Source organism: Bos grunniens, chromosome 11 (genome assembly GCF_055505025.1).
Source record: "Bos grunniens cultivar Pamir isolate PY7600 chromosome 11, Bosgru_T2T1.0, whole genome shotgun sequence".
NCBI lineage: Eukaryota > Metazoa > Chordata > Mammalia > Artiodactyla > Bovidae > Bos > Bos grunniens.
In genome coordinates this window covers 850,002-875,647 of record NC_141175.1, presented here as the reverse complement: position 1 = coordinate 875,647, position 25,646 = coordinate 850,002, and the positions used below count along the sequence as shown (strand labels likewise).

The 25,646-nt window shown below is 53.5% G+C and overlaps 1 protein-coding gene across 6 annotated transcripts in view; it reads left to right on the top strand.

Annotated features, from left to right (window-relative positions):
• CACNA1B (calcium voltage-gated channel subunit alpha1 B) overlaps positions 1-25,646 on the top strand; it is a 213,472-nt gene that overhangs the window by 168,779 nt on the left and 19,047 nt on the right. For all 6 annotated transcript variants that reach the window (XR_015136010.1, XM_086323921.1, XM_086323922.1 and 3 more), the window contains 9 exons: positions 511-712; positions 933-1,097; positions 1,428-1,538; positions 1,885-1,968; positions 13,783-13,899; positions 14,301-14,366; positions 15,510-15,601; positions 17,636-17,780; positions 22,036-22,163. Coding sequence is in view for 5 of the 6 variants with exons in the window: in XM_086323921.1 (XP_086180047.1) it covers positions 511-712; positions 933-1,097; positions 1,428-1,538; positions 1,885-1,968; positions 13,783-13,899; positions 14,301-14,366; positions 15,510-15,601; positions 17,636-17,780; positions 22,036-22,163 (1,110 nt within the window). In the remaining variant the exon portion in view is untranslated. The remainder of the gene's footprint in view (positions 1-510; positions 713-932; positions 1,098-1,427; positions 1,539-1,884; positions 1,969-13,782; positions 13,900-14,300; positions 14,367-15,509; positions 15,602-17,635; positions 17,781-22,035; positions 22,164-25,646) is intronic.

Here is a 25,646-nt window from a genome sequence, read left to right as displayed (position 1 = left end):
GGGCGCTGGAGGGAAGAGGAGCTGGCTGCTGGCCTCATTAAGGGGAGCCTGAGGGATGCATGTGTTCAGTGCCGCGCTGGATGGCAGGGGCTTCCTTTAGAGCTGAGAGGACCATCCCTCAGAAGGTAGGGGTGATGCTCTGCCAGGAGACTCTGCTGAACCCAGGGCTTCCTGACAACAGGTGAAGCAGGGTATGGGTAGGTGACCTGGTGTGAAATGGGAGAGAGCCGGGCAGCACAGGACTTCTGGGCCTCTCCCGCTTCTCCTTGTAGGGATAGGACCTCAGGCAGCCAAGGCCTCCTCCTGGAGGTCCCCAGCAGCCCTGAGTACAAGCCCTTTGGGAGGGGCAGCCTGCTGCTGGGAGACACGGCTCTCCTGGGGAGCAGGCCTGGCCGTGCATGGCACCACCCCAGCTCAGCCACAGAAGCCCTCCTGTGACGTAGGTCTTGTGTTTCCTGGGACCGTGTCCTCCTGGGCTCCCCTGATGTTTGGTGTTGGCTCTTGGCCCAGGGTGCTGAAACACTCGGTGGATGCCACCTACGAGGAGCAGGGCCCCAGCCCCGGGTTCCGCATGGAGCTGTCCATCTTCTATGTGGTCTACTTCGTGGTCTTCCCCTTCTTCTTTGTGAACATCTTTGTGGCCTTGATCATCATCACCTTCCAGGAGCAGGGGGACAAAGTCATGTCTGAGTGCAGCTTGGAGAAGAACGAGGTAGGACTCCCTGCCTTTCCATTTCCAGGCAGCTCCCTGGTGGGCAATGTGGTCAGGGCCCTTGGGCCTCCCTTCTGTGTGGGGACCACTGGCCAGCATGGGGTGGGGAGGGCTCCCTGGAGAAGGCCTTCTGTCATCGGGGCTCTGTGTGTGGCTGGGGGAGGGGGTGTGCAGGGGCTCGAAGGGGTCCAAGTTCTCACTTCTCCTTTCTCCCTCGCAGAGGGCTTGTATCGACTTCGCCATTAGCGCCAAACCCCTGACGCGGTACATGCCCCAGAACAAGCAGTCGTTCCAGTACAAGACGTGGACGTTCGTGGTCTCACCACCCTTTGAGTATTTCATCATGGCCATGATAGCCCTCAACACAGTGGTGCTGATGATGAAGGTGCGTGAGGCCTGCATGGTGGACTGCAGGCGCCCGTGGACACGGGGACTCGACTCTAGCTGGGGGAAGGGCCTGCTCCTCCTGGGGTGTTGGCAGCGGTGATACCACCCTGAGTGCTGGTCAGCTTGGGCTGCCTCCGCAACCCAGATTTCCTGGTTGTCCGTGGGCTGAGATCGTGAGAAGGTTCTGGAAGACGCGGGGAGCAGGGAGGGCTCTCCCAGCGCGGCGGGTGTGTCTGCCCGCTGTGCTCTGACAGGAGGTCTTCATGAGCCTGGTGGGGTGGGTCGGGGCAGCTGAGCCCATGGCCAACAGCACCTCTTCCTTGGGCAGTTCTACGATGCACCCTACGAGTACGAACTGATGCTGAAGTGTCTGAACATCGTGTTCACGTCCATGTTCTCCATGGAGTGTGTGCTCAAGGTCATCGCCTTTGGAGTGCTGGTATGCGCCTTAGCCCCTTCAGGCCTTCTGGTGTCTGTGTTCTGGCCACCCCTGTGTAGGGCATCTTTGAGTGTTCATTGTTTAGAGCTGGGCTTCCCTGAACCCCCAGAGCACATATGACCCTGAAGGGGCCCCAGGGAAGCGACGGCCGGGTTCTGCCCCACCTCTGCCCCCACCCTGTTCCTGGAGGGGAGGGGATGTGCAGCCTTGTGCTCCGCCCACCTGCCCACGAGGGAGCCCATGTGTCCTCTGCTACCTTCTTGACGAGAGGCCACCTCCTACAGCTTGTCTGCAGAGCCTCCCCACCCCCGCCAGCCCAGCACTAACTGCCCTTCTTTCTCTCCAGAACTATTTCAGAGACGCCTGGAATGTCTTTGACTTTGTCACTGTGTTGGGAAGTATTACTGATATTTTAGTAACAGAGATTGCGGTGAGTAGCTCTCCTGCCCCTGCAGGCCCTGAGCGGTCTCCCCACTGTGCCTCCAGGCCTGGGGGTTAGCTCCTCCTCAGAGGATGCTTCCCCACGAAGCTCCTCCCCAGAGGCGAGTTTGGGGGCTGGGTGTCCTGTAGGCACATACTTTATCTTGGGTAAGAAATTGGTTCCCAGAAGGTCTTCCAGGCTGATGGCTGGAGAATCACTGGGAGTGTAAGTGACCAGGAAGATAAGGATCTTGTAATTTCGTATGTGTCTAGTACGGATGCACCTGACAACTGGTTCCAAAAAGATACAACTAAAGCCAAGAAGGATTTGGAGTATTTTAAAATATCAGGTTTGTTTTACATACGTGTGTGTGTGTGCACACGCACACATGCTGGAGATTCTAGTTCTTACTAAAATGCATGGATTATATCTGAAAACTGACTGAGGGCTAGAGCATGAACATGTCTCAACAAACTTGAAATAATCTGAGTCATAAGCGGTGTTCTTCAAGCACAACAGATCGATAGGATCAAAGATAAGAACATCTCTATCAACGTTTCTTATGTTCAATTCCCTAGGAATAGACGCTGAGATGAGGGTTCTTGTAAAAGTTATATTTTGGGACATGTTCCGAGGCAGAACCACGGGGAGAGCTTTGGGGAGGTGGGTGTGGAGAGAAGAACCACAGGGGCTGAGGCTCCAGCTCCATGTCGGGTGAGCTGCGGAGTTCTGTGCCCGCCAGGTCTCGGCTAAAGGCTTGCCTGGGGTGTGGATTCCCAGGTACCCGAGTGCCCTGAGGCAGGTAAAGCAGGCTCCCGCAGCCTGTGCTGCTGGGCCTGAGGGCCACATGCAGGGTGGGGGCATCTGCTTGCAGCCCTGGCCCCACCCGGCTCTGCCTACTCTTCATGTCGGGTCCTGTCTCTGGCTTCAGATGGTGCTGGTCATGACCTCAGGGAGGAGGGAGTTGATGGGAGGAGGAACAGGGCGCCTACGGTTGCCACGGGGACCCACGTCATCTTGGGATCTTTGCTGTGGCCAGCCCTCTGCTGCTCCGGTTGCTGGTCATACCAAGTGAGCCAGCGTTCATGCTGCGCCGCCAAGGCCCTGCTTGCTGTGCCCTGTGGTGGCTCTAGCTGCTATGATGGTGCAGGCACAGTTCAGACTGGTCCCAGAAACTTCTAGAAAGGCCCCTGGGAGCCCCCTGATTTCCAGACAGACTTCTCCCTGCCCCACGCAAGGGCAGCTCTGCCCTTCACACCTTGGCTGTGAAGAGCCCAGAGTCACAGGAGCCAGGGTGGCCTCCTGGGTCCCACAGAGGAAGCTGTCTCCACCTGTTTGAGTCTGGACTCCTAGATGTGCCTCACTTGAGTTTGTGGGATGGTGGCGCAAAGTCCCCCTGGGCTCCTGTGGGTGACAGGGCCCACCTCTACTTTGGGCCCTTGTTTCCCAAATCCATGCATGTTTTCAGGTTGGGCACCCAGTATATCTATCGGCCGCCCACTCCTCTTGAAGGACAGCCCCGCCATCCCAGTGTCTTTTCTGTGCCTGCGAGAGGCTGTCCCGGCGTTTCACCCGGCCGACACCTGAGTGATGTGGAGGCTGACATGCTAGCGGGTCCCGGGTCTCTCGCCCTGTTGGCCCTCCTTTCTCCTCTAAGTGGATGTCGTGTGGAATCTCCTTCTGGTACATCTCTGACGCTAGTGCATCAGCCAAGGCAGGCCTGATCCGAGATATGAGTGGTCCCTGTGGAGACCCATCACTGCTGTTTCCAGGGGAGAGTTTCCCACAAAGTGACTGCTGGCAGCACCAAGTATGGCTCTCCTTAGAGGCCTGCAGGTGGCCTCGCTTGCAATGGGCAGGTGTTCAGTAGTGGCTGTGGCTGTATTCGCTTTGCTGAGGAGGAGCCTGGCTGTCGGGCCCAGGCACAGGCTCCCCCCAGCTGTCTCAGTCCCTGCCTCTGTGGGTCTGCCGTGTGAGTGGGGCTGGGGACGGAGGCCTGCTGCCATCATCGGCCAGTGCGTCCAGGGTGCGTGGGTTTTAGTGCCTCTGTGGCTGTGGGTGCTGGGGTGGTGTTCACATATGACACACAGTGTCCGTTCCCAGGTCCAGCCGGTGCCTCTGCCCCAAACCTTGTTCCCTCCAGAGGCCTGAGCAAGCTGGAGTCCTTGCCTTATCACAGACAACGTCTCCCTACACACACACACACACACACACACACAGACACACACACGTACCCATGCCATGGTAGATTGCGCACACCACTCAGAGCTCTGCCTCACACTGTCTCTTGGGTGGCCCTGCCTGGGGCTCTACTGAGGGCTATACTAGTATATCAAGCCAGTCCCTCCATAACCAGGTTTTGAGTTTTACGGCCCAGTTTTAGTGACCATCCCACGATGTGCTGGGAAAGGGTGACCTGAGAAGAGACTGGTGTGACAGAGGCGAGAGGCTGGCTGGGCCTTCCTGTCATGTGACTGTGGCCTCTAGACTTGCTCCCGTGTGGCCCCAGATGTGGCATGTCCATTGTGCCCCGGGCTGTTGCTGGGCCTGCAGCACATGACTCGTGAGGGCAACTTTGGTGCCATAGATACGGCGTCTCATGGTCAGACAGTCTCTGTAGGACCTTGTAGCCAGGCATGACATCTCTGCAGATGATGTGAATCTTTGCTCCAGGAGCCTGCTGCTGCTGCTGCTGCTAAGTCGCTTCAGTCGTGTCCGACTCTGTGCAACCCCATAGACAGCAGCCCACCCTTGGAGAAGGAAATGGCAACCCACTCCAGTGTTCTTGCCTGGAGAATCCCAGGGATGGGGGAGCCACCACCAGGCTCCCCCATCCCTGGGATTCTCCAGGCAAGAACACTGGAGTGGGTTGCCATTTCCTTCTCCAATGCACGAAAGTGAAAAGTGAAAGTGAAGTCGCTCAGTCCTGTCTGACTCTTAGCGACCCCATGGACTGCAGCCCACCAGGCTCCTCCGTCCATGGGATTTTCCAGTCGAGAGTATTGGAGTGGGGTGCCATTGCCAGGAGCCTAGGTGACTATATTGACTTTCATGTGGGGCCTTCGAGGGCCCCACACAGGTGTTTATCTCCCACAGATATTCCTAGCACCATGGGGCCTGCTGGGGCTTGTGGCCCAAGTGGCGGGCTCCTGACACTGCAGTGTGGACCTGCTAGAGAGCCTTCTCTTGCTCTGAAACCTGCTGCTTTGCGTCAGCTGATGAACGGAAGCAGCGGTCTTCCCTTAGGTGGGCCTGCTGTCTCCAGGACACACGGAGTCTTCCAAGAGTAGGAGGCGTGAGGTCCAGTGGGGTCCCTGTTCAGACACGGCTCACACCACTGGGTTATAACACTCTGGTACACTAGATTTCCACCTCAAACATGGGGAAAGGCCATTTCAATGCTACGTATGTTCTAGAGAATAGAAGAGGGAACATTTCCTAACTAGTTGTATGAGGCTACATCATACAATGTAGCCTTGAATCTTGACATCAAAAATTTTAAGAAGAGTGTAAGAAAGGACGATCATAATCCATACTCACTCATTAACATAGATGCAGAATTCAAAACAGCATGTAAGCAAGCCAGATCCCGCAGTGTCCAGGAAGAAGTGCAGTCAGGTTTATCCCAGGAACACCAGACTCCACAACAGAAAGGCTATCACTGTAATTTACATGAACAGGTCAAAGGACACTGTTAATAAGCCTGTCACAGATGCAGAAAAGATACTCAATAAAATTCAGATTTTATTCGTGATGGAAACGATTAGCATGTGTTAACTTGATGAAGAGCATTCACCAAGAAGCCCTATGCAAATATCTACAGTGGTGAAATTTGGAAAGAATTCCCTTTAAAATCAGAAAAGGACAATGATGTCTGTAACCACTACTTCTTTTCAACATTGAACAATATATCAACAGTTCAGTAAGTTGTGTGTCAGCTTCATAAGAACAGATTTTTGTCTGCTTTGCTCACTGCTGATTCCAGTGCTTAAAATAGTGCCTGGCAGTGTGCAGGCGTTCGTAAGTACTTGCCGAATGAATAAGACAGAAAAACAAAGGGAATGCTTAAGTTTCAGAAGGGGACTACGTAAACTGCCATTAGTCGAAGAAGACGTATCATCTGTGGATGAAATCTAGGATAATCTAAAACTAATTGAATGTGAGGTTGCTCAAGAGAGTGCATTGTATTTCGTTACAACATCGGCACTCCTGACGATAAACCTAACAAGGTGTGTGTGCGAGATCTCTTTGTGCAAAATTATTAAACGAAGACCTGCATAGATGGAGGTGCATGTCATGTTAATAAGTGGTGTCAATGTCATAGAGATGGCGATTTTCCCCAGTTGATCTATAGATTCAATGCAATTTCAATAAAAATACCAATTATTTTGCTTTTCTTTTTGTTTGTCTCTTTTTATGCAGTTTGGCAAGTTGTTTTTAGCATTTGTAAGAGAAAGGCTCACAAATGGCCAAGATACTTGAGAAGAAGGTGCTCCTGGGGGGCTGTGGTGGGGAGGCTGCTCCTGACAGTGAGGAGACATCCTGGGAAGTTGTAGCAGTTAAAACAGTGTGGTGTTGGCGTAGGCATAGCTCAAGAGCCTGGACACGGACTTGGTTGTATTTGGAAACTTGGTGTGTGACTCACTGTGGGCGTAACTGATGAACAACACAGGGGAAAAGAGACGTTGGATCTTGGTTCGTACATTCACGAAAATGCGGCAAATGGGTGAAAAAACGTAAGTGTAAGAGACAAAACTTTAACAGTCTTAGAAGAAAATACAAGAGATTATCTTTAAGACTTTGAGATAGGGATGCTTTGTTAAGCAAAATATATGTAAAGTACCAGCCATAACTGGAAAAGATTGTATAAAATAAAGTTTTTGTTTATCAAAAGGAGGAATGCCGATCCGTGAAGAGGGAAAGGACAGTCACATCACACTCCTTCACGTATGTGTGTTAAGACACTTACTTGTGCAGTGCCTGTGGTGTGCTCAGCACTGTCCTAAGTGCTGGGACAAAAGGTGCAACTCTGTTTCATCCTAGTGGGCAGGACTCACAGTGCCAGTGATGGCGGGAAGACAGAGCAGAGCGCGTGAGGACTGGGTGCTTGTGTGTCATGAGGCGCAGCTCCAGGCAGCAAGCTGGGCTCAAGCGGAGGTGGAGCCGGTCAGAGCTGCGGGCAGCAGAGGCCCCCTCAGGGCTGAGGGGGTGGGCACGCTGGCTGCACAGGGAAGGCTGTGCAGTCAGTAGAGCTTGGCTTTTCTTCTGAGTGCGATGGGAGGGCTTGGAGGCTTTGTGAGGAGCGACACTGTCTGGCTTTTAAGGCCACAGCCCTGGTGGCTCTGTCGAGAAGTGTGTGCAGGTGCAAGCAGAGGCTGTTTTAGCTGGATTGTCCTAGAAACACCCTGAGACAGGGTGTGGTTCAAGTTGTTATCTGGAAGCAAGTGGGAAGGAAGGTGGGGCAGCTCGTGGAAGATGCTGGCAGGTCAGCTGCTGTTATATCCCTGGGCATCCCCACCAGGCATTGTCTGCCACAGGTAGAGAGGGCCAAACAATCAGCCTGTATTGGGCTTCCCTGGTAACGAATCTACGTGCCAATGAAGGAGACCCGGGTTCAATCCCAGGAAGATTCCCTGAGAAGAAAATGGGAACCGACTCCAGTATTCTTGCCTGGAAAGTCCCACGGGCAGAGGAGCCAGGCGGGCTGCTGTCCATGGGGTGGCAAAGAGTTGGATATGACTTAGTGACTGAATAACAACTCATCATTTATTGACGTTAGGCTGTAGGCCTTGTGTCCTGGCCTGGAAAAGCTTTCAGGAACAAAGATATAAGCTGTGACAACTGGATATTGGGCCACAGAAGATGTGTATGTGGCCCAGCATTACTGCCATGAGCCAGGAGTGGAGCTGGGGAGCTGGGGTGCAGTGAGACATGGTCAAGTTCTGGGTGTAACTTCAAGGTAGAGCTGTAGATGAATCAGATGGGAGTGTGAGAGATGAAGCAAGGATGGCATCAGAATTTTTTTCTGAGCACTTGGAGAAGTGGTCGGTCTTTCATTGAAAAGGGAGAAAATTGTGAGGAACAGGTTTTCTGATGACCGTCTGGCTGCACTTTATCCGTGTTAGAGTTCAGTCCGGCTGCCCTCCCTGGAGTCGTCCATGGGCAGCCAGAGGAGACTCGGGCCAATAATGTAAGGCTGGGAATTGTGAGCCTGTAAGATGAGATGGTGTGAGATCCACGGGAGCAAAGAGTGTGAGGCCAGCACGTGGTGACCAGGGCTGGAGGGCAGAGGCCTTCCAGACCCCAGGGGAGGTTAGTGTCCAGAGTGTGCGAGGCTCTTCTGTGAGCCCAAGGCATCTTACAGAGCAGAAGACACGCCACGGAAAGATGCTCAACCTTATTTGTAATCAAAGAAATGCAAAGTGAAACAGCACCGAGATGCCATTTCATAGTTACTGGTTTGTCAAACAGAAATTCCGACGTGGCCAGCGGTGGGTGAGGATGTGGGTGCTGCTGCTGGGTGTCTGGGGAGGTCGGGCACATCTGTAGCTACAGCCTCCGAGGTACAGGTGTGCAGGGTGCCTGAGCAGATGAGCCTGGAGACGTTGTTCACTCTGATGTTCGTGGCAGTGTCTGCAGCAGCAGAGCCTGGAGACGCTCTCCACTCTGATGTTCGTGGCAGTGTCTGCAGTGGCAGCAGAAGTGGTTTGTGGACACAGTGAATGAAATCCTCATCAGGAGGACGCCTCTCAAATTGACATTTGCTCAGAGTCAGAGCACAAGTTCACCCAAGCCCACGAGGGCTACATACAGTCTAATCCCATCACAGAGTTAAGAAAAGACAAGTATAGCTCATTTTAAGAGTTTGAGCTAAAACAGTAAAGAAAAGCAATTATTAACAATAATTAAGTGTAGTTACTACATCTTGTGGAGGGGGGCATGGCAACCTACTCCAGTATTCCTGCCCGGAGAACCCCCAGGGATGGAGGAGCCTGGTGGGCTACAATCCATGGGGATCGCAGAGTCAGACACAATTGAGCGACTAAGCACAACTACATCTGGGGAAGAGAGAGACAGGAAGGGCTTTCAGAGTAATGGTGACATTCTGGTTTTTAAGCTGGATAATGAATATATGGGTGATTTATCATCTTTATTTAAAAATCATGTGTGTATATATATAATTACACGTATTCTTTTGTTTACATGAGATGTTTCATGGTGTTGAGAAGTTAATGATCTGAACAATCCAGGCTGAGAGCTGCCGTTTTAACAAAAAAAAATCAAGGGTGTTTGTTGTACTAGCCGTTGGCCTTGCAGTACGGTCTGGGTGCTGCCCGTTCACTGTGGGCTTCCCGCTCAGAAACGGTTCCCCTGTGTGCTCTGCTTCCCTGGACACAGGAATCTTTATTCCCCTGGAAAAAAGGATCCGAACACTGGGCTTCCGACTGCAAGGGCACAGTCCCGGGGGTTTGGGCACGTGTGTGCCTCGTCAGCAGGGGGTGGAGGCTCAGGTGGCTAATGTCATCGACGTGCTGTCTCCCAGGGATGCCTCTCCAGAGAGAGGCCCCTCAGCTGCTGGACTCTTGAGGGGCAGCTTGCAGATGTTTGAGACCCTCCAGGGCAGCCTCCCTCAATCCTGCACACCCAGCAGTTCTGGTGGGAGTGTTCAGAATCCGCCTGGTCTCAAAGCTCAGCTGCCCAGCTGCTAGTGATTTCCGAGGGCAGTCTTCTTGCTGCTCTGCCTGGAGGAGGGAAGAGGAAGGCAAGCCGCCCTGTGGGTTTCCGTGTTGCTTCTCTTTCTCCATTTGTAGTCACTTCATCTGTTACTTTGTGGATGCACTTTTTTTTTCCTGAGGCAAAAATATGAGTGTCAGTTCCCACTCCCAACTTAAAAGTCGCATAGAGCAATAGTCTTAATAACCAGGGTTGCATAGAGAAAGTGCTCCAAACAAGCATGAAACTGACATTGATTTCTTTGCCTGGAATAAAAAAATAAGTGTCTGTGAGTCATCTTTGGATTTGCATTACAAACAGAAATGCAAATGACGCCTCTGTCTGTGTAACCTACAGATTTCAAAAATGTGTTTTGATTTGGTTCATTTTTAAGCAAAATATGCAGTTTACCAAAATCCTAAAAATTTCCAGTGAAGTATTCAGAGTTTGAGTTTTTGCTTGTGTTGATGACTCATTTTCTCTTTTGTTTTCTGTTTTTGTTCTTGATTTACCTTAACCTACCTGCTGACTCACGCCACCCAACATACAATGCGAAAACCATGTCTCCGTCTGTATGTTGCGCGCCTGCTGCTCAAACATCCCAATTTGTAAATAACACGCAAATACCCATCCATGAAAACATCACATATAGGAAACGGTTGGTTTCATGACTTATACGTTCTTAAAGCTCTTTGTTTTGCTTGCTCTGCTCTCCTTTTCCTCTGCTTCCTGTCACCCTCACCGCCGCCCTCCTGTGCTCAGAGCCCAGCTGTACCCGCCCCCTCTGGCCTCTAGTGCGCTCTCCCTGGCTCCTGGCCTTCTGAGGGCCCTCAGGGGCCACTTGATCACAGGAACTGGCCTTGGGCCAAGAGAGGAGATAGGGGCTTCTGAGAGAGAGGCAGGTAAGTGTCGAGACTGAGTCAGAATTGGGGGTGGGGGTTGCTGGGTGCGAGGTTGGACCTGCTCCCTGTAAAGTCCGCGGTTTCTGCTGCACAGTCATCTCCCTTCTGCTCTGCCTCTGTTGGCCAGCAGACCAAGTGGGCTTGGGTCCACCTCTGACGAAGTCTCCTGTTGGGTCCTTCCTGGACAGACCTTATGTGGAGGCCTGGCTGGGGGGCACGAACCTTGGGGGATTGTCCTGACTGAGTAGGAAGAGGGCCTTTGCCCCAGGAGGCAGCAGAGAGCTGGGCCTCCATCCAGCACCATGGATTCCCGTGTGCCCTGGTCAGCGAGCTTGTGTGGAGCCCATGTAAGTGGGGTGGACAGGGCCTCCTTCCGGGTCTGAGGACAATCTGAGGGAGAGTGGGGACGCTGGAGCAGACTGAGCCGAGGCCTCGGCTGGAAGTTCATGCAAAGAGCAAATGTTTCAGGTTCCTGAACAGAAGGTGAATGTGGTAAAGCGTTTCACAATCAGCAGAAAAGCTTGAGTTTTGAGAAAAAGACATTTAAGCCGCACAAGTACCAGGCTGCATCTTTAGCGCAGGCTCTGCTGGTGTCGTCAGGCCTCCGCTCAGCCCTTCCTGCCGCCCCCGAGCAGGCCCCTCGGGCTTACTCCTTTTCTCTCTGTCTCTCCTCCTGTCTCCCCCATCATCAGTCCCCTTGAGAATGAAGCTGAGTAGGAAAGCAGCTTGTTCCCCGTGCGGCTGCACCTCCTCCCCAGCACATGTGGGGCCCCCGGCACATGTGCACAGTCTGAAGGGGAGCCCCTCATTCTGCTGTGAGTCTGCCCAGACGCAATGATGTGCTTGGACACAGGAGGTGAGGGCCTTGGCCTGGGGTCCACTTGCCTTTGTGGCTCCCATCTCAGTTTTCTCAATGATTTCTCACCCCCAGGCGTTATGTCCTAACACTGCCACCGTGGGGAGGAGGAAGCAGGTGCTCAGTGGAGCTGGGGACCAGTGTCCCCTCAGTGTAAAGCAGCTGCCGCATTGAGGGGTGCAGCGTTGACCTTGCTGGCTCAGAGGCAGGGGTGATAAGGGGGCCCTGACTTGAAAGTAGCTGTGTCTATTCCAGGCTACAGCAGAAACCGTGGACTCTGGGGGTGGGGAGGGTTGTGTCCACCTCCAGGGGTCGGCTGAGGCCAGGGGTGGCCGTGCTCAGCCGTGGGGAGGCCGCCATGTGCTTGCTGCCCCCACTGTCCAGCATGCGGCCCGCTTGGTGGTGTCTGGCGGCTTGTGCCCTGGGTGCAGCCATGATGTGCTCAGGCCATCACACTGCTTGTGGCATCTGTAGCTGCCTCACCATCCTCCTTCATGACTCTCTAGGGCTGTCTGTCTGTTGGCACCCCCACCCTCTCCTAGGTGCCTACTGGAGCCCCGAGGAGAAAGTCTGGGAGGATGGGTGGGGCCTGGGTGTCCATAGGAAGTGTTACGTGGCTGAGCTCTGTGTCCAGGGACTTGAATGGACAGCATTCCTCTGTCTGCTCTGGTATCCGTCCCTTCTTTATTACCCAGAAGACTATTTCCTCCCACTATTTTCAGGAGATCATCTTGTCTGTGCCAATTGCCTGAGCAAATTGCTTTTGTCCTGGCCCCTCCAGGTCCACATGCGCAGGTGGTTTCAAAATGAAGAAGCCTGAGGAGGCAGCCCCTCACCCTTGCTGGGCTTCATTGTCCTGTACAAAGGGCTCCCTGACACCCTAAAAGGTCCCCCTTCCAACCTCCTGAGATCACTGGCTCACCTGAGAGTCCTCAAGGCCCAGGGGACTCAGATAGAGAGTGTGGATGTATCTCATCTACCCTGTCTGCCCTGAGGGTCTCTTTCCCCAGCTCGAGCTAGTGAGGGAGCTGCAGGCAAATGAGAACCCCCTCCAGGATCACGTCCCGAGGTCCACTCTGCCTTCTTGCTGATCTGGACCACAGTCAGCCCTTCTGTGCCGGTGAACTGCCCTGTCCCCCTGTGGAATTGTCTAAAACTCAGCACCACCGCCCAGGGTAACTTATGTCCCTCACCAGCACAGTCCAGAGTCCCAGGTGGAAGTGAAGAAGCCAGCCCCTGAGATGAGGCAAGCAAGGGGTGGAGTGAGGCCTGTCCCCCGACAGACACCTCGTCCTAGCCAAGATCAGATGGGCAGCCCTGGAGCGGGACGCCGTTCCTCCCAGACCCTGCCACCTCCTGCACGTGCTCACCGCGGCTGCTGCCTCATTCAACACCTGCTCTCTTTTCTCTGTGTCTGACCACTGAATCTGGCAACACAATGTATCTAGCCTGAGCTGCTTGCGTATTTTAAAACAGCAAAGTGTGAGGAAGCTGCTCTCAGGCTGCGTGTGGGTGGGCAGAAGAGGGCACCTGGTCTCTAAGCAGGCAGGGCAAGAAGCCCCCCGTGCCCATGAGCACCCCTTTCTACTCAGGGACACTGCCCAGAGCCGGGCCCCCTGAAAGGGATGTGCCAGGGATTCAGGTGCCCTTGAGCCAGGGTGGAAGCGTTACTCCCAGGTCATCCGTGGAGCCCAGAGATTATCGGTTTGCTCTGTGCTTGACTTTAGACCCTCTGGATGAGGGCGTGCTGTGAGACATCTCGGGTTCTCTGGAGCAGAGACTGGTCTGGGGGCTACGGAGGGGGCTTCTCGGGTGGCAGCAGCGGGGCCGCCACCACCTACAGCTCCTGTCAAGACTTGTCTGCAGGTCCCTGCCTGGCCCCAGAGGACGTGTCCGCCCCTCTGCTGGGCCCCGGGTGACAGGGCCTTGCTGGCATGTGGGAGACAAGGGCATGGCCCTCGAGTCTGAGGAGAGGCAGCCCGGCCCAGTCCCTGGGCTGCTCAGCTGTGTCCTGAGAGGCGGTCAGTGTCGGAGGCCTGGCTGCGGGCAGCCTCCCATTCCACCTGGCAGCAGGGAGCTGCTTCGCAGGACCCATCTGTCCCTCCCTGTGGAGGGAGTGTCTCTGATTTGCTGCATGAGAAGTTGTTTGCAATGACAAGCTTTACTTCTGGAAGATTTTCTGGTGGCTGATTGCTGCTTAGACTGTGAAGCAGTGACTTTTTGTTTCAGTCTCTCTCTTCACCTGCTTTTCTTTGGGACACAGTGACTTGGGGAGGTGGGTGGGGAGCAGCCTCCCTGTGCCTGTGGGAGGCTGGTTTCTGAAGGTCAGAGCACAACCTCTTTTCCCTGCAGAACAACTTCATCAACCTCAGCTTCCTCCGCCTCTTCCGTGCTGCCCGACTCATCAAGCTGCTCCGCCAAGGCTACACCATCCGCATTCTGCTCTGGACCTTCGTCCAGTCCTTCAAGGTGAGGCTGGGTGTGGCCAGGCGGGGCCTGACTTCTCCCTCGTTGTGCCGGTGGGGGAGCTTCTGCCCTACCGCCCTGGCACTTTCCTTGGGAAGACCAGGGTGGGTGCCACCCCTCCCATGGCCCCCGTTGTTCCTGTGAGTTTGTAAGGACACTTTTAGTTTTACAGAGAGTATCTTGTTTATGCTCACAAAGGGCTGAAGTGGCTTTTATGACTTGGTTTGTAAATGAAGATGATGGGCACTTGGTGAAGGGGCTTGGTGGTCAGTGGGGCTGGGTCTGAGGTCAGCTAAGGCTGGTGCTGCCCGGAGACCCAGCCAGTGTCCACTCTCTGGATGTGGTGCAGGCAAGGGGGCTGGTGGCTCTCCTGGCGCTGAGCCGGCCTCCTTGTGTCTCTGCAGGCCCTGCCCTATGTGTGCCTGCTCATCGCCATGCTGTTCTTCATCTACGCCATCATCGGCATGCAGGTGGGTGTGTGCAGGGCCATCGCATGACAGCAGGGACTGGTTGGCACTCAGCAGTGTTTCTATGAGCCAGGTGCCAGTCTAAGCACTTTATGAACTTAATTCTTAGAAAGACTGTTCTGTAGCTGAGGCCAGGCATTGCCACCCTTTGTGGGCAGATGTGCGACCCTCCTCTTGTGTGGAGTCCTGCTGGGCTGTGTCCGGGCACCGGTGGGCACGGTTGCTTGGGTGCTGGGCTCGCACAGTGAGGAGTGTTTGACCACATCTGCATGGCCTGGGCTGCCTGTGCCACAGCAGCTGGTTGTGCCTTTCGCCCAGGAGCACTTCTGAAGGATGTAGGGATGGGAGGTGGTCTCAAATGTTAATTTGTGGTGGGAGGAGACAGTGTCTAAAAGGTTAGCTGAAAACTGATTTTTAAACTCTATTTTCAGGGATTGAAAGTTCTCTTGCTTGAAATTTACTGAGATCTGATGTTATTTAAAACAAATATATGTTTTTCATGCTTTGGTCTATGGACATACAAAAACACAGCCCAGTGATCTTTGTTTTTGATGGATATATGATAATTCATAAATTTTCAGCTGGATTCCAGATTTTAAGCTGCTTAGAGTGAGGGGCTTATTTGCATTTCTAACCCTGAAAGAAAGAAATTAAAATGGGTACAAAGCCCATTGTCGTGTTTGCACAAAAATGTTAAAAAAAACTTTCAAGTGATCTATCAGAGTATCAGTATAGTTACTGTTTTGGGGTCATTGATGAGAGAGTGAATTTTAAAATGATTCCTTCCTTTTGTCTAGCAGAGCCCACCGAAACTTAGCTCTGGGCCCCACTTTTTACTGGTTATGCTGTTTGGTCCTGGACAGGCTCAGAGCCAGAGCCCGTGCAGACCGGGCTGTGGGACAGTGGCATGTTAGACTTGCCAGGCACTTCCTCTTCCCTGGAAGTGAAGGCGCAGATGCCGCGGGGGCCAGACACCCGGGCCCTGTCCCCCAGCAGCAGTACTGGCAGCTCTGTCGGGGTCTCTGGGTGAGGGCGGTCCCAGCCCGTGTGGCCCCCACTGCACGCCCACAGCCTCCTGCCTGGCCATGGCTCCTAAGGACCCAGCGCACTGGTCTGCAGTGCTGTCTGCCTTCCTCTCCACTGCAGGTGTTTGGAAACATTGCTCTGGATGACGACACCAGCATCAACCGTCACAATAACTTTCGGACGTTTCTTCAGGCCTTGATGCTGCTCTTCAGGTGTGTTGTGGGAGGTGGAGGTGGGTCCAGAATCAGAGGCTCCTCCTCAGTGTGTTGTATAGAGGTAGGTCCAGGCTCAGGGACCCCTTCATTCGAGATGGACCCCACCCTCCACTCCTCGTCATACTGGCTTCTCTGTGGTGGACCGTTCCAGTTTCTCCTCCCTTTCTGCTTGTTCTTCCTTAATGGCTCCTGGGCCTGACGGGAGGCCCCCGAAGCAGTCAGTCTGAGACCCCTGGGCTGGGCTGGCTTGCCTGCCTTGTCTCTGCTGCCCAGTGAGGTCTTGAAGCACAGGTGTCAAAAGAGCCTTTCTTGGTGTGCCAGCCCCAAGCTTCCCATCAGCTTGCCTTAGTGATTTCAGGGATCCCTGGGATCAGGAAAATCGGGCAGCAGAGAGCTGCTGTCAACAGTGTGCACCCACTCAGTAGCCCAAGGGACCAACCGGCCAGACATGTGGGTCTGAGGGCAGCTCCATCCGCCTCTGTTGCTCACAGTGGCTGCAGTTCCCACGGCTCCAGGGTGCAGTCAAGGGGTGCACCAGGGCAGGGCCTTGAGGAGCACCGACTTGTGTCAGCTCAGAGGCCTCCCTGCAAAGGTGTATGGGGGATGGCTCCCTAGCCATTTCTCTGAGGCGTGGACACACGTGGACTGTGGCTGCCCACCGCCCTGACGTAAGAAGGCACTCGTGGGTAGAGCCCAGAGGGTCGAATGTGTCTCCTTCATTCACTGTGATCCTCAGGGAGGGCGGAAATGTGGTCTCTCTAATAATTTATGATGAGGGGCCTCATAATAAGTTAATATTTAATTAATAAATAAACAGCAGACCCCACCTTGGGCCCCTTCCTGAGGTTTCCCTGCTATGTCCACTTTTGGGGACACCCAGCTCAGCTGACCCTATGCAGATGTATTTGGCGGGGTGTGGGAGTTCATTTTTTGGAGGGTGAGCTCAGCCCAGGCCTGCTTCACTGAGCTGCCTGGAGAGAGTTTCTGACTTACCCTTTCCATCAGACAAACAGGATCCTTAGGCTGACACTTCCCCGAGTAGTGTCATTTCTCCGGACTTTAGTTCTTACATGCACTTTATTTCTTTGTTTATTAATATCCTGCTTCATGTCACAAGATATATGAAGCCAGCCTTGATTTTAAACCTTTGATCTCAAAGACCTCTGTTCTTTCCTCATCACATGGGCACCCTCATCATTCAGGCTTGGCACAGGCTGAACCAGCCACTGTCAGTGGGGAGTGGACCCAGCTTCTGCCCAGGACTGACCACACAGAGGCATGCTGGGCCACCTGCAAGTCCGATGCACATCTGGCCCCTGTGCTGGCTTCATGCACAGGAGCGGAAGGCCACGCAGGCGGGCTTCTGCAGTAGCTGCTCAGGCTTGAGGGTTCCTGATGTGCTCCAGAAACAGTAGAGGCAGGAGTGGCTGCAGTAGAGTGAATGGGGACCGTGGTAGGGGATGAGGCAGCTGCAGACCCACAGAGCTCTGGGCAGTCATGTAGGGGTCACTGGGGAGGTCTCTGATCTGATCTGGGCTACTGGGCGGGGGAACATCCAGTTAACTAGCTGTTGCTGCAGCTCAGAAGCGGTTGTTGCTCAGCCCAGGGAGGTAGGGGTAGTAAGAGCCTGGCTGGTTTTGAAGGCAGGTCAAGACGTGGTGAGAGAGAGAAGGCAAGGATGACTCCCAAGTCTCTGGCCTGAGCACTGGGAAGGATGGAGTCACTGTGTCCTGAACCCAGGAGGACTGGGCGGCACACGCTGGGGAGGAGATCAGAGGCCGCGGAGGGGGCTCCCCATGGTGCTGACTTCGGGGCCATGATTGCTTTCCTGTAACACGTGCTTTCCCACATAGCATCAACTTGAAAATCTAATGCCAGAGGTTTCTTTTTAAGAATCAGCATCTGTTACCCAGACCTAACACCTATGCAGGATCCCTGTGGGAGGGAACGCAGTTCTCCTAAATTCCTGGGCTTCCTTCCCGGCCAGTCCTGGGCCTTCCCTCCTGGCCTCACGCTCTGCCCTCCTCTCAGGAGTGCCACCGGGGAGGCCTGGCATGAGATCATGCTGTCCTGCCTCAGCAGTCGGGCCTGTGATGAGCTCGCCAATGCCACGGAGTGTGGGAGTGACTTCGCCTACTTCTACTTTGTCTCCTTCATCTTCCTCTGCTCCTTTCTGGTGAGTCCTGGACCCTGTGCACACCCCATTGCCACTTCTGCCGGTCTCAGACCAACCTGAGTCCCCCTGCTCTCTTGCTGACATCTGATTTTGACCCATGATGCATGAAAGCTGATTCCATGTTGATGGTCCTTGTTTCCCTGGGGATGAGGACCACGTTAATCCTGAAAGGACCCACTGAGTAATGAGCTCCTGTGGGCCTGCCTTTACTCCCGTGGAAAGGGCCTTGCATTTCTGTGGGGCACTGTCCCTCAGTTCTCAGCTAGAAGGACTTGCACCGTGGTGGCGAGATACAGGCGCCAGCACTCCAGCCAGCCTGCCTGTGCCTGATGTGGTTCAGGAAACTCATGGGGTCAGGCTGGAGGTGTCCGTGGGCCACATCACAGTGAGTGGACTTTATCACGAGTCAGCAGAAGCCTCTGGGAGATGATGCACAGTGACATCGTCTGCTTGACATCTTAAAACCTCACTCTGGCTCCTGGTCAGGAGAGGCTGTGTGCGGCCAGGAGCTGATTGGAAGTGACAGTTGGAGAAGGGAGGGTGAGAAGGAAGCTGTGTGACGGGGGCCGCCCTGTACAGGCAGAGCTTACGTGACTGGTGACTGAACATGGGCATGAGAGAAAGAGGGGAGAGAGCTGTGTTCTGGGGCTTGCTGGGGTGAGGCAGTGAATGATATTCCCCCGGGTGGAAGGCTGGGGAGCTGCGGGTGTGGTGGGCGGGGAGGCAGTGGAGGCGCGGGGGAGCCTCTGGCTGGAGATGTAAGTTCGCTGTCTTTAGTGTTTGGTGTATCAGTCAGGCTGGATGATACCCTTGAGGTCCCTGTGTGGTCCAGAGACCCGCGACTTAAGCATCACCTGAGCACTTGTTAGAAATTCAGATTCCTGGGTCCCTTCTAAGACTTACCGTACTGGAATCTTTGGGAGAGGGACCCAAGAGTCTGAGTTCTAACGATCTCCCAGGTGCTTCGACTCCCTCCCATACATATACTTTGCTATACACTTAGCGTGAATCACCTATACTTTAAGAAAAACTTTTTAAAATTAAATACAAAAAAACCCAGTGACAAGATAGGAGGCCTCATACTTTGTGATTTAAAAATTGATGCCAAAACTTGAGTAAATCAAAACAGTATTATACTGGCATAAATCCAAACATATACACTGAAGGAATAGAGTTGAGACTAGAAATAAATCCTCATATACATGGTCAAAAGATTTCTAACAAGGCTGCTGAAACCATTTAGTTAGGAAAGATAAACCTTTCAACAAATGGTGGTGGATACCCACATGCAAAGAAGAATGAAGTGGACTTTACACCATATGTAACAATTAGCTGGAGACTTGCCTGGTTAACACTCCGCAGTTGCACTGCAGGGGGTGCACATTTGATCCCCAGTTGGGGAAATAGGACCCATATGCTATGGGGCATGGCCGAAAAGAAGAAAAAAGAAAAGAAAAGAAGTTACCTCAAAATTGATAAAGACCTGAAGACAAGAGCTTAAACTATGAAACTCTTAGAAGAAAACATTGTAGTCTCAGATTCATAACCTCAGATTTGGCAAAGGATTCTTAGATTTGACACCATAATCCTGAGTAAGAAAAGGAAAAAATGGACTATTCAAAATTTGAAACTTTTGTGCATCAGAAGACACTATTATACAAAGTGAAAAGGCAACCCAAGGAATGGGAGAAAAGTTTAGCAGATAGTGTATATGATAAGGGGTTAATATCCAAAATATATAAAGAGCTCCTGCATCTCAACAATAAAAGATAACCATATAAAAATGGCCAAAGTACCTAAAGAGACATTTCTCTAAAAAAAAAAAACAAAAAACAAAAAACTGTACAAATGGCCAGCAAGTACGTAGAAATATTCTCAACATCAGTGATCATTAGGGCAAAGCAAAGCACAACCCATGAGGTACCACTTCATACCTATTAGTATTGCTATTTGAAAAAACAAGACAAAATAACAAGTTTTGTGAGGATATGGAGAAATTGACACCCTTGTGCACTGCACATGGAAATGTAAAATGGTAAAGCCACCATGGAAAACAGTATGGTGAGTCCTTAAAATAATAAATGTACAATTATAGTAGGATTCAACAATTCTACTGGGCACAGCCCGGATGCCCATCAGTAGGTGAATGGATAAACAAGTCGTGGTTTAGTTGAGCCGCTCAGTCGCGTCCAGCTCTCTGTGATCCCATGGACTGCAGCGTGTGAGTTGCTCAGTCGCGTCCAGCTCTCTGTGGCCCCATGGACTGCAGCGTGTGAGCCGCTCAGTCGCGTCCAGCTCTCTGTGGCCCCATGGACTGCAGCGTGTGAGCCGCTCAGTCGCGTCCAGCTCTCTGTGGCCCCATGGACTGCAGCGTGTGAGCCGCTCAGTCGCGTCCAGCTCTCTGTGATCCCATGGACTGCAGCGTGTGAGTCGCTCAGTCGCGTCCAGCTCTCTGTGGCCCCGTGGACTGCAGCGTGTGAGCCGCTCAGTCGCGTCCAGCCCTTTGTGACCCCGTGGACTGCAGCGTGTGAGCCGCTCAGTCGCGTCCAGCTGTCTGTGACCCCATGGACTGCAGCGTGTGAGCCGCTCAGTCGCGTCCAGCTCTCTGTGGCCCCGTGGACTGCAGCGTGTGAGCCGCTCAGTCGCGTCCAGCTCTCTGTGACCCCGTGGACTGCAGCACGCCAGGTCTGCCTGTCCGTCACCAACTCCCGGAGCGTGTTCAAACTCATGTCCATCGAGTTGGTGATGCCATCCTACTATCTCATCCTCTGCCGTCCCCTTCTCCTCCCGCCTTCAATCTTTCACAGCATCAGGGACTTTCCCAATGAGTCAGTTCTTCGCATCAGGCGGCCAAAGTATTGGAGTTTCAGCTTCAGCATCAGTCCTTCTAATGAATATTCAGTGTTGATCTCCTTTATGATTGACTGGTTTGATTTCCTTGCTGTCCAAGGGACTCTCAAGAGTCTTCTCCGACACCACAGTTCAAAAGCATCAGTTCTTCAATGCTCAGCTTTCTTTATGGTCCAACTCTCACATCAAGGCGTGACTACTGGAAAAACCATAGCTTTGACTAGATGGACCTTTGTTGGCAAAGTAATGTCTCTGCTTTTTAATATGCTGTCTAGGCTGGTCATAGCTTTTCTTCTAAGGAACAAGTGTCTTTTAATTTCATGGCTGCAGTCACCATCTGCAGTGATTTTGGAGCCCCCCAAAATAAAGTCTGTCACTGTTTCCATTGTTTCCCCATCTATTTGCCATGAAGTGATGGGACCAGATGCCGTGATCTTCATTTTGTGAATGCTGAGTTTTAAGCCAGCTTTTTCAGTCTCCTCTTTCACTTTCATCAAGAGGCTGTTTAGTTCTTCTTCACTTTCTGCCATGAGAGTGGTGTCATCTACCACATTTGTCGTAAACAAGTTGTGGTACAGACCTGCAAAGGAGTGTTACTCAGCCATAAACAAGAATGCAGTTCTGACAAATGCTGCAATAAGGATGCACTTCGGAAACATGACACTAAGTGCAAGAAGCCTGACACAAAGGTCATACGTTGTATGGACCCTTTTGTTTGAAATACCCCAAATAGATACCTTTCTAGGTACAGAAAGGAAATTGGTGGTTTCCAGGGAATGGGAGGACAGAGGTATAAGGAATGAGTACTTAGTATCATGTATTCTTCAGGAGTATGAGAAAAATTTGACACTAGGGAAGTGGTGGTTCACAGTTGTGCATACGCTAGATGCCACTGAATTATAGAATTACTTGTATGTTAAGTGAATTTCAACTCAGTTTAAAAGAACAAAACAAAATGCCTGAGTTTTAGGTCTCTAGAGCTCAAGTTATTAAGTCCAAAGTCGCCACTTTCCTTGAAGGCTTAGGTGAGAAGGGGAAAGCTGGGGGCCTCACGATGGGGAAGATTAACCCAGACGGCAGGACAGATGGTGGGCAGGAGTTGATGGGCCTGAGTGAGGATGGTGCAGATGTAGAGACTGCAGCCTTCAGAGGACCAGATCCTGGGCTAGGGTTGGCCTGTGGGACCTGGAGCCAGGGCAGGATGCTGCTCTTGGTGGTGGCGACGTGCAGGGGGCCTGGGAAGCCCTCTGAGAGGCCATGGGCGGAGCAGGTGGGGCAGGCTCTGCCTGAGTCAGTGACCTCTGCTGCCCTAACTGCCTCACACGGAGACTTGTGCTGCAGGGGGCGGGGGGGCAGGGGCAGGCCGAGCTTTCCGGACATCACCCTTCTCCTTCCTGTCCTGCAGATGCTGAACCTCTTTGTGGCTGTGATCATGGACAATTTTGAGTACCTCACGCGGGACTCTTCCATCCTAGGGCCCCACCACCTGGACGAGTTCACCCGCGTCTGGGCCGAGTACGACCCGGCTGCGTGGTGAGTGAGCCCCTGTGCTGCGCAGCCCTCAGGGTTGGTACGCACCACCCTCAGGCCTCAGCACAGGGCCGGGCGGCTACAGGCGTGTTTCAAGTGAGCGACCCCCTTTGGGTTTTGGCTGGGGGTCGGGATTCCACCCAGCTTCCTCCTGGGAGGTACACTCATGCTAGCTCCCTGTGCCCTTGTGTACAGCTCCCTGGGCTGAGAAATCCTCTTCTCAGGCCTGCAGTCCAGCCCTTAGGAGGTTGCCTGGGGGTCATCGAAGGTCTTCAGGGGGTCGTGACACTCAGGTTCCTATTGGGCAGGAGCTTACTGTCTTCTCACAAGGCATGTCACATCTGGGTTGTGAGAGGTCACAGGGCATCACCCTCTCATAGCTCTGAGGCCTCTGTGGCCAGAAACAACATGAGGCCTTAGTTCTTTCCCTCCATGGGCTCAGGGCCCGTCTGCCTGCTACCTCCCGGGGGACAAGAGTCCGTGCGCCTCTCTGTCACCAGCCCAGGCTGTGAATAGAGGGTTTTCGGTAAACTTTTATTGAAATCAGATGAACTGCCAGAAAAGGTCTAGTGTGTCTGAGGCTCTTTGGTCATGATGCAAAGCTGTTAATGGGTTGCTGTTTCATAAGTGAGGGCCAAATGCTTCCAGACAAAGCAAGGGTCTCCTGAAGCGAGTGATTGGGTCAGAAGACAGTGAAGACTGTGTGTTTCTTGAGGGAGTCCTGCACACCTGTGATGTTTTGTCCTCGGGCCCAGCGCAGCAGCGCGGGTCCTCCATCTGCCCATTTGTCTGTCCCTTTGTTGAGTTCATCCCCTTGCCCATTTGTCTGTCCTTAGTTGAGTACTCGTTCCCTTGCTCATTCATTCAGGCACCCTCCAGAGCCGTGATGTGAAGAGTCACTGAGGACATGCCCTCTGCAGCAAAACATGGGATGTGCTTCCCCTTCTTTCTTGCAGGCGCCCCGGTCTGCCTGCGTCCCTGTTGCACAACTCTGTGTTCGGTCACCCCTTGTGTGGTAGAGGCCTAGAAGAGATGGTCAGGGTCCCCATGGGAGGACCCCGGGACTCTGAATCCAAGCTCAACAAGGGGAACACTAAGGAGCTTTCTGATCCCCCAGACCCCCAAAGGGCTGGGAGCTTGGCTGGGCTCCTGTACCTGCTTCTGATCCAGTCTTCTCAGACTTCCCACCCCATCACAGTGAGGACACAGAAGGTGCTGTGTGAGGCCCTTCCTAACCTGGGCAGCACCAGGGCCCTGGGGCTCTTCTGGGCCTAGAGCATCTCTGAGTGTTTTTCGCTGCAGTGGAGAATTTACAGTTTTCACACAGCGCAGAGCAGACCTGCCTGGTGTTTGTGTCTCGTGCTGTATGTGGCTTTTCATGGTCTCCGAGAGTCCTGTCGTTTTTAGCACATTTGCCCACAGCACATGCTGGAGTTCACAGGCTCAGGCGTATCCCTGGGCTGTGTGGTCAGGAAGGCCCAGTCAGACTGAAGGGGAGACTGATCACACCTGAGACCTGGTCCTTGTCAGGCAAAGGGCAGGAGAGGGTCCTGCTGAGGCAGGACTGAGACTCATTCCAGGAGGATCCTCCTGACTGTGGTCAAAAGAGATGCTGCTGTCTCTGGGCATATTTTTTCCCAGAGGAGATTTGTGTTGTAGAAAGCAGAGAGGTTGTGTAGAATGTGACTTGGACCAACAGGCAAAGGGAGGTCAGTGCAGGGCTGCCAGAGGGGAGTGACGTCCCCCAGATCTTTGTGGACTGTAGACCCAGTACCTCCCCAACAGCCCAAAACTGATCCAAGACACACAAGAAGTGGACCTGGGCCAGGCTGCAGCTTTGTGACTGTGCACAGAGATGCTGACTGTTCCCCAAATCCAGAGTGCTAGACCTGGGGCCTCGGGAAGACACGGGCGCTCGGGAATGTGGTGAAGAGCTTGTGAAAGAGTAGGGAACAGCGTGGGAGTCTCACCGCAGAGTACAGTGCCGCGCGAGATAACACGCGATCTGTGGTCCGGAAGACGCACGGGCCTGGCCTGCAGCTGAATCTCAGACCTGCTGCGCTGGTGAGCGGCTCGGGCGGCAGAAGGCTGGGTGGAGACAGCTAAGCAGACCAGGCGTGGACCCCTCATCTGGGCATGCTTTGAGGCTGCCATTAGCCTCTGTGACCGATGCAGGGTCCTGACCATCTTTATTTCCCAGGGACCATCCGCTGTCTCCTTATTCTTGGGGAGCCTGAAGCAAAAGCGAACTTTATGAAACTTTCTCAGCTTTTGTGTTTTGTGTGTACACTGTGTGTGTGCACAAGCATGTGCATGCGTGTTCTCTGTGCACAGATCTGTGTACACAGAGTGTGTGTGAGCGTGTTCATGTGCGGGCAGGCACATACCTGTGTGTACGTGTTCTTGCATGCGTGTGAGGGCAGCGCGTCTTCGTGCGCGTGTGTGCACATGTGTGTGTGAATGCGGGGCATGGGCATGTCACGCCCATGTTCCATACTCTTCCATAATGTGTGCGTGGGCATGTACGTGTGTGCATGTGTGCACACGCGTGCTGTGGGAAGGAGAGGAGAACATGGAGTTATTGCCTTCTGGTGCCGCCTCCCCCACCTTCCCTTGTGTTGTTGCCTCCACACTTCACGGTGAAGTGCGGAGACTGATGGAGACTCAGGACCAGCCCCTGAGTGATGAGTCTGCTCATCCCCACACTCATCCATCTGTCCAGTAAGCAGCCTGAGCCTGGGCCATGCGCTGGGGCCTGCACCCTCAGCTCTGCTCAGCCCAGCCGGCCGTGGGCGGAGGCGCTGCAGTGTGAGGCCAGGGCCCTGAGCCGGGAGAGGCTGGTGAGTCAGAGGAGGTGGCAGCTGAGCTGAACTGAAGGGGCAGGATGGATGGACTGTGGAGGAGGGGTGGGGGCAGAGGGAAGGGGAGCGGAGTGCCTGGCTGGAGGGGAGGACCCGCTGTAAAGGTGCCAGGAGGATGGCTGCGAGGGGCTGAGAAAGGCCGTGACATTGGGGTCAAACAGCTGCCTTTGGCTTTGTTTCGTGGACAGCAGGAACAGTTTTGAATCAGAGTGACAGTATCGGGCCTGCACTTTTCCTCTTGTGGCATCTGAGGGGTTTGACAGCAGAAGAGAGGAGAGGAATGGGGTCTTGGGAGGAACTAGGGCTTTGCCAGGCTTCCAGCTTCTTTGTGGGAATCCTTTGGGTCCATGAGGTTAGCAGGCACTTGGCTGAGGCCAGAGTGGGGCTTCCCCTTTATTCCCTCTTTTCCAGAAGTACATGCAACACAATTTGGAGCTAGTTTGATGGGGCCATGGTGCAGGAAAGGGAAGCAACGGCATTGGCCGGGGTGCCCACCCTGGGACAAGGGGGTCCTTAGCTGGACCTGCAGTTTCCAGGGGAGGACATGGTGAGTTCAGGGAGGTGGGGATAGTCAGGAGAGTCAGGTGTGGAGAGAGGCTTCACCCAGGAGGCCCTGGGGTCTCAG